Source organism: Notechis scutatus, chromosome 3, assembly GCF_049901735.1.
Source record: "Notechis scutatus isolate UNSWTSFEM ecotype Mainland chromosome 3, rNotScu1.2, whole genome shotgun sequence".
Classification (NCBI taxonomy): Eukaryota; Metazoa; Chordata; class Lepidosauria; order Squamata; family Elapidae; genus Notechis; species Notechis scutatus.
Window position 1 is genome coordinate 162,291,570 of NC_142011.1, and position 11,605 is coordinate 162,303,174.

General features: G+C 33.0%; 1 protein-coding gene across 6 annotated transcripts in view; it reads left to right on the forward strand.

Moving 5' to 3' along the window:
* The window catches only part of MIB1 (MIB E3 ubiquitin protein ligase 1), a 48,425-nt gene extending 37,754 nt beyond the window's left edge, over positions 1 to 10,671 (forward strand). For 3 of the 6 annotated variants that reach the window (XM_026670314.2, XM_026670315.2, XM_087961615.1), the window contains exons 15-21: positions 670 to 831; positions 2,978 to 3,159; positions 4,092 to 4,284; positions 5,635 to 5,713; positions 5,941 to 6,054; positions 6,951 to 7,051; positions 8,096 to 10,671. In XM_026670314.2, coding sequence (XP_026526099.1) covers positions 670 to 831; positions 2,978 to 3,159; positions 4,092 to 4,284; positions 5,635 to 5,713; positions 5,941 to 6,054; positions 6,951 to 7,051; positions 8,096 to 8,236 — 972 coding nt within the window. In that variant the 3' untranslated portion in view covers positions 8,237 to 10,671. Of the gene's footprint in view, positions 1 to 669; positions 832 to 2,977; positions 3,160 to 4,091; positions 4,285 to 5,634; positions 5,714 to 5,940; positions 6,055 to 6,950; positions 7,052 to 7,185; positions 7,289 to 7,707; positions 7,854 to 8,095 lie in introns of those variants that run through there. The other 3 variants (XR_003371092.2, XM_087961613.1, XM_087961614.1) reach the window with 3 other exon arrangements.
* The last annotated feature ends 934 nt before the right edge of the window (positions 10,672 to 11,605 follow it).

Below are 11,605 nucleotides of genomic sequence, written 5' to 3' on the forward strand. Positions count from 1 at the left end.
TATTTCTGATTTAATCCTCTATGCATGAGATATATGAGTAAATTCTATTACCCAATAACCACGATATAGAGATTGAGTGGGGAAAAGTGATAATCATGGTAAAAAAGAAGAGGATGGAAAATGAACATAGAGGAAGAACCAAATTATTAGAAGGATCTGAAAAATCAAGAGGGTGAGGCATAATGCAGTGGTTGGAATATTGATTAAATATACACTGCAACTTTTAATTGCAAGATACTGATTATAAAATAGAGGTTGGTTCAATATCATTATTAAAATCTGCTTGCCATAATCTTTGAGTTTATGTTTCTGAATGTTTTTGCATATAATACATATCTAGAAAACTGCATTGGTCATGTTGATACTTTTTCATGTATTTACAATAATAGAATATTGGAACAATTTCCTTTTGGATATCCATTGTTATCTACTTCCTGTTTAACCATGATTTACTAATTTATATTTGGTGAGCATATCAATTCATGAAAAAAAAGAGTAAAAGAAAAGTTTAAAGTATAGGCTGCAAAATCTAATTGAAAAGAAACTGTTTTAATATCCTTGAATAGCTAAGCTTATGAGCTGTTTTTAATTCTCAAGATGTTTTTAATAAATGTAATTATATTTATTGCAAAAAGTATTCAAAATCTTGACATTTTTATTTGCTTTCAGCTTCTAGTTCGTGCTGGTGCTAAATTGGATATTCAGGATAAAGATGGGGATACTCCCCTGCATGAAGCCCTGCGACATCATACTTTGTCGCAGCTTCGCCAGCTTCAAGACATGCAGGATGTGGGCAAGGTAGATACAGCTTGGGAGCCCTCCAAGAATACAGTAAGTGAACTATTTTATTTCTTTTCTGTTAATTTTTTTCTTTGCAGTAGGTTGTTAAAGCTATTTTGCTTTGATCTGCTTTCTGTTCTCTGAAAACTATCATTTAAAGATTCTGTGCCAGTAAGTAAATACTATTTGATAACACAATAAACATGGATATGGATGTGACAAAAGCTATATTAAAAAAAATAAAATGTTTCAGTTTCATGTAATTGAATATTGATATCGTTAAACATAAATACATATAATTAAAGAAGATAATTTGAATAGAGGTGATCTAAAACATTTGCAATTTATTATGTGTATGTGTATGTGCTTATGTGTAAATTGTATGTGTGATGAATCAAGCAGTATATACATTTAATATTATTATTGACTCCTTTATATTCAATAACTAGTTTAAAGTACAGTTATTAAAAAGGATCACAGAGAAATGTTGCATTAATATTATAGTAGTGGTAGCAGGAGGGTTAGTTGCTGAATTTTAAAATATGAACAATGTCAGAATTGTTGTAATTGTGAAAATAACTTTGAGGATCAGGAAGAAGAGTTTGCAGCCAAGACAATGGTCAGATAAGAGAAATCTGAGTCCAAAGCAGGAATGTAATTTGAGAAATCACCTCAGACTTGACCCTCCCTAGTTTTCTTCAATGTAAAGGCAGAGAGACTCATTCAGACTTGCAAGGTTTTTTGTAACCTTATAATAAAAGTAGTATTAGCATCCATAAATTTTGTTTCATGGTATCAGGAAAACTCTGTCAAAGTACTCTTTCAGACAAAGAAAGGGCTGACAAGAGAAAAATACATAAAAGGTTAATATAAGATTTAAGATTTCTCAGCATAAATTAGGTCAGCAATGCCCTCTTGCCTACAAAAGATGTATCTCTTCCTCCTATTCCCCTCTTTCCCTTTCTCTAGTGTTTAACAACCTTCGTTTTAAAATTTCAGATCTTCAACCTTAACAGGCATGGCTTTTCTCTTTTCTTTGCCAAATTGTATTAGGGCTTACATGGAGAGCATTGCTCAGACCCAGAGGTCACAGTTCTTTTTCCAGCCAGCTAGCCAGGCCAAAGAAAAATGGAAGAAAATAGGTGGTGGAGGTTTTGGTGGGCTGATGATAAACAATGGGAAAAGTAGAAGGAAAAGATGGGGGGGGGGAGCATAGTAGAGGCATAGTAGAGAAGTAGGTATAGTAGAGAAGAAAAAGAGTGAGGAAAGCAATAGAAGAAAGCAGGGAAATATGTATATGCAATCCAAAGTGTCAGAAGGTGTGTGTTTGATGGGGGAAAGTTGTGGAACTATTTTGCATCTTTTAGCAGTCCTCTTTCATTGCAAATGTACATTTTGTAATGTTTGGGATTTATCATCCTATTGGAAGGTAACAAATGTTGAAATATGTAATTTTGGAAGAAATTATTTAGAAATAATCTGGGGAAATTGACTTGTCTGTTTTGTTAAATCAAAAATTTGTAGGTGGCAGACGATTTGTTATTCCTTCCACATGATAAGCATGTTGTGAAAGTATCAGCATGTCAGTCACACTTTTTTAAAAAAAATACCTACCGTGTTTCTCATATAATAAGGCCGGGTCTTATTTTTTTTTTGAGCCCCGAAAAAATGGCTAGGCCGTCTTTTCGGGGGTGACTTAATTCCCCCCCCTTGCATCTTCGGGCAGGCGGGCGGCGACGGCTTGGATGTTGACCTCGGCGTTGGTGGGGCACTTTGTATCGGGGTCAACGCAGGCAGCACCATATCCAGGTGTGCAACAAAAGTGCTTCCTAACAGCAAGCCCCCCTGCCATTTCCCCCCCCATTTCGCATGTTTTAATATAGGCCTTCATTTGGGGGGAGGGGCTTAATTTCATTCCATGCCTATAAAACATGCTGGGACTTCCTATTGGGGGAGGCCGTATTGTTGGAGAAACAGGGTACAGACTCAGGGATTAAGGGAATCCAGACTAAAGATGTCTTAATTTTGTACAGCACTGCATTCTAGAACTGCATTTACTAAAATCTAATAATGGTATGCAGTACCATATTATTTTTATTTCATGATATTTCATGATATTTTATCTTTCATGATATTTTCATGATATTTTAAGTACATGAATACAATTCAAAGGAGTTGCTTGTTTACTTTCTTTCAGTTGATAATGGGATTGGGTACTCAGGGAGCAGAGAAGAAAAGTGCAGCATCTATTGCCTGTTTCCTGGCAGCCAATGGAGCTGATCTTGGTATTCGTAACAAGAAGGGTCAGTCACCTCTTGACTTATGTCCTGATCCTAGCCTCTGTAAAGCATTAGCTAAATGCCACAAAGAAAAAATCAGGTTTGTATTACAAGGAACTATTCTACTTACATTTCATTACATAGTCTATTTTGTACAGATTAGGTAGATAGTGCTTTACTTTTTAACCTGGGTTAAATTTAATTATGGTTGGCTTACAGCTATTTTAATTATTTAAATTGTTGTCATTATGGTCGGTAGATGGCTTGTCATAATAGAATGATTGGTGTATAAATTAAATGGGAAACATTTCCCCTGGCCAATTCTGCTATATTTATAGCAATACCACGTAGACCTATATACTGCTTCACACTGCTTTACAGCCCTCTCTAAGTGGTTTACAGAGTCATCATATTGCCCCCAACAATCTGGGTCCTCATTTTACCCACCTCGGATGAATGGAAGGCTGAGTCAACAACTTTTTTAAACAAAAGAACACATTTTGTTTATTATACTTTAAATTTGTATTTTTGTTTTTATGCTGACTAGGTTAAAGAATTAACAGCTTCATTCATATATACTAAACTCTGATTAGTTTGAATCTGGATTAGGGTTTTTTATGCCTTAGCACATTATCTCTGTTACAATTAAATATGTAACAGAAAAACAAGGATTTATTTCTTCGTCAAGTCAAGGATGTTGTATAAGCAGTTTTATGTAGTTTTATGTAAGCATCGTTGTCTCTTCAGAGTGATTTGGTTGTTTTAACTGAGCCAGATGCTAACTGCAGCTCAGTTTACAACTGAGATGTAAAGTCCTATTGACCTCACCAAGATGTGCTTCCAAGTCAGCAGATAAATTTGCAAACTCAGCCATCATCTTCTAAAATGCTTTCTATAAGATTGTCAGAAAGGATCATATTGTTATTTTCCTGAATTTATAATGACAAGTAATGACAAATGTTAACAATACTCTTAAATTTGGATATTATATTAAATGTGTACATAAATATCTAAATATAGGCTTGTGTTTAGTGGACAGGTTGGTTCTCGAAGTCCTTCTATGATCAGCAATGATTCTGAAACCTTAGAAGAATGTATGGTATGTTCTGATATGAAGAGAGATACTCTATTTGGTCCATGTGGGCACATTGCTACTTGTTCCCTGTGTTCACCAAGAGTCAAGAAATGCCTCATTTGCAAAGACCATGTTCAGTCAAGAACAAAGGTGTGTGTTTAAATGTTTTCATCATTTCAATATGGTCAAATACCTTACCTTTAAAATAAAACATAGTAAATTCTTAAACAAAGAGCAGATATTCGTAGTTTAAACTCTTGTCAGAAGGAGTTAATTACCTTTACAACAGTATTTCTCCCCATAATCTTATTTAATATATTCTATTGAATCTAGCATATATAGTCCTGATTTAGTGAAACCAGAACATCTGGTTCAACATCCCATTTTTCAAAATGACAACAAGATTTTTCTAAGCAAAAGGAATAATAATTTCTTGTTTTTGCTGATTTTGTGTCTCTACATATAGAAGTTTCATGTTGGGATAATTGTAATTGTTTGATAAACATGTCTTCACAGATTTTTTGAGTTGTCATATAAAATCATTAAAGTTAGGTAAAACGTCTCTAACTTGAAAAGGAGGCAAGGATGATCAAACGCTGTTAAAATAAGTTAAAAGATGAAGGAGGGTTCTCAGGGCACCAGTCAGTTCCACAGAACCCTGTTTTGACTCCTTTCTGGAAAGCCACAAGAGTCAGGGCGTACCTGACCTCCAAAGGGAGAATCTTCCACAGAGCAGGACCAATAGTAGAAAAGGCTGCCTTTCTATACCCCACCAGTTGGGATTCTTCAACTGACAGGATCTGCAATATGCCTTCCCTGTCTGGTTGCCAAGCAACCAAATTTTGATCATGTGACTAAGAGAATGCTGCTGTGGTCATAAATGCAAGGATCAGTTATAAGTCACTTTTCTCAGTGCTGTACTTTGAATAGTCACTAAATAAATGGTTTACATTGAGAACTACCTGTATACAGTAGTATATACAGGGACATGTATGCATATATGTACACTGAACCACATTTGTGAGTGTGGTGTTAGTCCACCTAGATTGGGTTTAAAACATTGGAGATGTTTTTCTTTCTTCAGTAATTTGCAAATTTTCCTGCCTTACTGTTTCCCCCCCCTAATTCTAAATAAGCAATGAGCAAGTTAAAACATGATGGGCCTTATGTGGGATTTGGGGAACTTACTTAGCTTTGAACACTGTCACTTGATTCATTCTCTTGAACTAGTTATCAATCCATTACTCAGTTACTGCTGTTACTGTTTATTCAGGAAACTTCAGTGAAGCACTTTTTAAAGCATGAAAACATACAGTGTGTAAAAGATCATCATGTCTTTATCATTTTTGAAACTTCTGCAAAGTTAGTTTTGCAGAAACAATATTGATTCATCAGGAAAATTTTGTCTTTCTACCACTTCATCCAGAATAGCTATTAAGCTAACAAGCATTTAATTGAAGAACTGAATGCTAAAAAGTTACTTTAATTTTGTTTTTACAGATTGAAGAATGTGTTGTATGCTCAGATAAAAAAGCTGCAGTACTCTTCCAGCCTTGTGGGCACATGTGTGCTTGTGAAAGTACGTAAACAGTTGTTTCTTAAGAGGTATCCAGCAAGTTATTTAAATTGACTTGACATTAGATGGTTATTATATAAAAACTGATTTTTGACTTTGTTATATTTGGCAAAGACATTTAGCTTCAGTTACTTGCCTAAGATTGTTTCTCACTTTTTTCCCCCCTACATATTAAAGTTGAATTTAAGTTTGGTTAAGGCATACTAGTTTTAATTTTTTTTTCTTTGCAGATTGTGCCAGCCTTATGAAAAAATGTGTGCAGTGTCGGGCAGTGGTAGAACGAAGAGTTCCTTTTATTATGTGCTGTGGTGGGAAAGGTACCGAAGACGCCATAGATGACATTAGTGAGTTGCTTATTGCGTAAATTTACTGTAATAAATTCTTGTTTCCCTTTGTATAAAGCTTACTTTTTTTTCTTCTTCTTCTTCATCATCATCATAATAATGGAATGTATACATGATAGCTACAACCATACTAGTGTTTTAGTCAGAAGTCTGTGATTTGATTCTTAATTCTTAACCAAGAAACCTATGAGTCAAATCAAAGGGCTGTTGAATCTTAATCCTAATAACTTTCAGAAACTGAAAAGCAATGCACACAGGCATTTGAGGTTTTATTTATTTTTTTGTCCAGCACTTTGGACATAGAGCTTCACACCCTTCAGCCTTTTCTCATAAGGAAAATTCATGAATTGTTTCTTTATGTACCATTTTCAAAGAAGTTATAGTGATGAGAAGACATAGCCAATATAGTGTAATAATTAAGATGCTGGACTGGAATTGGGGAGACTCAAGTTCAAATCTATCTTTATTTACAGGAGCTCACTGGGTGACTTTTGGACCAATGATTCTTTATCAGCAAACCCTATCCCACAGGTTGTTTCAGTAGGAAAAAAGAGAAAGGAAAGCTGTATATAAATCTAACAAATACATAAAATAAAGACTTATCTCTTTAAAGCGTTAACTACTCAATTAAGAATATTGGCTTTTTGTAGTGATCACACTGAAGCTGAATTCTGATGGTGAAGTTCAGAATTCAGATTAGTATATAGGATGGATACATATATTTGTGCTTTTTTAATGATCAGCTTTTAAAAAGCTGTTTAAATTCACAAATGGGAAAATATCAACCAGGCTAGATGAACATTTTAAGTAACTTTGGATGATGATGATGATCATGATCATGATGATGATGATTCTTCAAGCATTGTCTGTTATTTCCTTCTTTGTGCATTATTTAGCAAGTGGAAACATTCCTGTTCTGCAGAAGGATAAAGATAATACTAATGTCAATGCTGATGTGCAGAAATTACAGCAGCAGTTGCAGGACATAAAGGAACAGGTAAATTAAATCAAATATGACAATAATTACCTTGTTAGAAAACTATTATGTGAATATTGTCAGGGTAAGTGCTACATAATGAAACACTCAAATAATACACATATTGAGGGCAAAATATGCTTCAAATTTATTAGATTGCGTAAAACATCAGGGATTTGTGAAGGCAGTCACCAGGAGTCAACACTAACTCAAGCGGTAAATAAATATTATTTGAATAATAGATGTTTCCCTGACTATTTTTGGATAAAATATGCAGAAATATAAACTAAATCTCAGAAAAGTAACGTGTGGCATAAATATAAAAAGTAGAACTTGCATGTGTAAGTACAGTTGAGTGCAAGATTAAAGGTAAATTATTTTGAGGCATTAATTTCCATTAAATCTTAAATGGTATTTTACATGGACAAACATCTTTGCAAATACCTAATTTATAAAGTCAGTAAATACTACATATCTTTGCCTGAGATTAAAAAAAAGAATTCTGGAGAGTGTTCTTTCCTTTCATTGTACCTTATTGTCAAACATAAAGACATTTACTTTCTTGAAATAAACCAATCTGAAATATAATTAAAAAAAATGGATGGTGCTTGTGAGGCTTTCCTTTGAAGTCATAATAGACAGCAGTGTTAAATTCAACTCTATTTCTTTTGAACTAGGGAAGTGAGGAAGTTCTACCGTGATGCTACTGCTTGAGGAAGTATTCATCATGATAATGCCTATATCTATTTATCCCTCATTCTCTCTGCCCATTTCTGCTTTAGGGCATAGTCACCTTCAGCAGTTGTAACCGCCATGGTATAATGTGAGTCCTTCCTTAGGTGATTTCTTATTTGATAGTTCTCTAAGTTCTGTATAATAATGTATTACAATAGTGTATTAAATATAAGCTAAGTTATTTTTAGGTAGAATGATGTAACTCTCCTTAGTATTTGCCATTTGTTTCTGCAGCTTGAGTTTTCTGGAAGTATATGTACAAGATTAAGTACTATAGTTGATTATTGTACTATCCAAGGAAACATTTATTTCTTTGTTTCTCTCTTACAGACCATGTGCCCTGTATGCCTGGACCGCCTGAAGAATATGATATTTCTCTGCGGTCATGGAACCTGTCAGCTTTGCGGGGATCGAATGAGTGAATGTCCTATCTGTCGAAAGGCTATTGAACGAAGAATTCTTTTGTATTAAATGTCAAGTGTCGTATGCTTGTGACATTATTACTACATTTTGCTTTTTGGATCCCCATAAATTGGTATGAAAGGTAGTTGTAAAGATATGTCTAGCATTACAGGAAGAGTTACGTTGTAAATGCTGATGTCTACAACACAGATTATTATTTGCACAATCAACTTCTACCATGAAGAAATTTAAAGTAAGATTGGATTACTTATCAATACAGTTTGTTTATATCTTCCTCTCCAAAACCCCTTTATGTTAAAGGGATAATCCTGATTTTCTAGCTTGGCATTTTTGTTTTACATGTAGAGACTGTTAATTTCAGTGATATTAATCTTTATATTGTCAGTTGCTTTTGTGTACAAATATTTTAATTTTGTAATTTTCATAGTAATAATGTCGAACTACAACAAGAAGCTAAATCCTAGAATCTAGCTAAGTTGAGGAATTAAAACATTTGACATAATAACTAAATAGCATTTCAGTATTACGTATTGCCTTTAAAATCAACGCTGATAATTTTGCATGGTCAGTGGATTTTTGGGGAGGGTGTTGAAGAAAAAGGAGAGCAAAAGTAATTTAGCATGCATTCTCATAACATATCGATCCTTCTATAATTTTGTATCAGAAATACTTTCTCCAGAACTCAGGGAAATTCCAGATGTGTTTGAAAACAATACAAGTTGTTACTAGTAATAAAGAGAACTGGAAAGCAAACTCTTATGCTTGAATTTTGGATCTCACCTGATGAACCAGTGTTTAGGACAGTGACAAAATATATTATATTATTTGGGTAGTTATTTTTTTAAAGAGGCGTTCTGGCTACAGGGTCGCATCCATAATTGGTCATATTTAGACTTTGTTTGAAGTCAATGAATATTGAATTAATTAAAAAATATAGTAAATCTAGTTAACCACTTTGCAAAAAGCAAATATTTATATCAAGATTATATAATAACTAATTAAAATGTTCATTATTTTTGCAAAAGTCACAATATTTGTCATCTGCCTTTACGATCAATCCCTCTTGAATTTGAGATAATTCCATTAATATTTTCATTTTAATAGAAGTGTGGAAGGATATAAGAAAACAATTTGTTTTGAATTCTCTGTAGTATGATATACTTGGAACGCCAAATATTCAATTACTTTCTAAAGATGATGCATGATTTTTACATTGTAACTGACAGAAGTGCCAGTTCTTATATTTATCACCAGTGGATTCTTACAAGCATGTGAGTTGCTTTTCCTCTTAACTAATACAAAAATTACTTAAGAAAATTGCTTGTGGGAATATTTGATATTTGGTGAAATTACCAATCTTTGGTAATTTGGTGAAATTACCAAGTTTTTTTTCTTTTTCTTTTGTATGTTTAATTGTTGCTGCTACTGCAAATGCCTGCAAATTGCAGTGTAGCAATGTTGATCATGTATTATACCAACTTTTCCTGGTCCTGGAGCCTCCCTGTATCTCTTTTATTATTATTTTAATTTCTTTTTCTTAAAACATATAAACCTGGAAATAGGCACATTATTCCTCTATTATAATGTTAACATACTGTTTTCAGCATCTCCCTCCTAAAATTTCTCTGGGCTTAATATTTTGGCTCTGCCCTCTCCAGAAATGACATTTGTCTATTTCTGCAACCCTTGGAGGGCAGGATTTTTTAAAGTTATCCTTTCCTGATATACTTTAGAACACTATACCAGTATAGTTGTAGATATTCACTTAATAAAATGTCTCGTATATTGACACTATTGTTGCTAATGGAAGTGTTTTAAACTTAATTTTTGGAATTGCCAGATATTCAGATTTCTGTATTGGTATAATTATGAAATTTGCATACATACAAATTTGGAATACTTAGAATAAATCCTTTTGAGTATATTATGATTAATTCTTAATAAATATAGACAAAACAACATGATTTTGCAGCATAACCTTCTTTTAGCTGCATTAAAGCTATTGGGCTTTTGGAACCTAATTTTATCAGTTTAAAAGGAAGCATAAAAGCAAAGAAATTGGCTTGGGAATGAAATATAAATCTTTTAAATCAGTGAACACGCCGAACAGAAATCACTGTTTTAAGTTGGCGGTTATAATGACTATAATATTTCTTTATTGTTATTCCTTCATAGCCATTCCCAGGATTTGATTGGAAATTTTTTCACAGCTGGGTTGGGAAAGGGGTAGAAAAATCTTCTTTTTTTTTTCATTTCTAAATATTAAATGCAACATGGCACCATTATCACTTGCCATTTAATCTATAATTTCATATGAAGTATAGATCTCATAGCTAAAACATCCAGCTTAATTTTTGAATTTCCTTGCTTCTCATTCCTATTTTTTTTTTTGTAATATCTTATTTGAAAAAGAGTTCTGGAGAATTCAAACATTTGAATACCTTTTTATGACATTTTGGTTGCAATAAAAATATTTACTCCAACTACAGAATTTGGTTATTTTTTTCCCCATGAATCAACATAGCTGTAATTGTTTTACATTCATTTTCTGTCAAATATATTCAAAATTATACATTTTTAGAACATGCTTTTTGTTTTGATTGGGAAATTCATTCCTGACTTGCATAATAGTCTTGCTAACTTAATTGTTTCCACAGACATTTGCATGCATATATGCAGAAATATTTTTTAGGCTGATATTTATAGAAGAATTCAGAGATATCAAATATCTAAATATAAATAATTTTTAATTGATTTGGGACATCAAGTTTATGTTAGGAAATATGCTAAATATAACATAATGTGTTGAATAATAAAAGTAATATTTTTTGCCCATCAAAGGACAGTTACCAAAGATTTGATAGTCAAATTTGTTGCTTACAGACTTACTGTCTATAGAATGGCTCTCTCCCTGTTAATATTGAGAAGGCAGAAGAAAACATGCTTCTTCATGCCATGTCTTAAGAATCAAACACAATAGAATGGAACAAAAAACAATAATGCATGTAAGATGTTTAGTATTAGAATGAATGATAAGTGCTATACTGACCTCAAATAGAATGTATGACGCATATTAAATCTTAACTTTTACTTTGCATGTTAAGCTAATAATGTTCAAGCAGAGGACACAGTTTTTTGAGATTCCTTAGTTAAATACGGATAGTTAAATAGATTTATTTAACATTTGTATAATGCATTTAATTGTTAAACCATGAAACTAGGTGTTGGATTTGAATTCATACGTTTATTAAAATGCAAGTTGAAAGTTGAAATGGATAACCACATCAAACTATGTTATAAATATATGTTATAATTTTGTCAGGAAACTAAATGGCAGCAGAACAGTCAAGGTGTGTTTGATGTAGAACACAGTGTGCTTCCTTCAAGATCTCCGGTGATGTGCCAACTCCAGTGCTT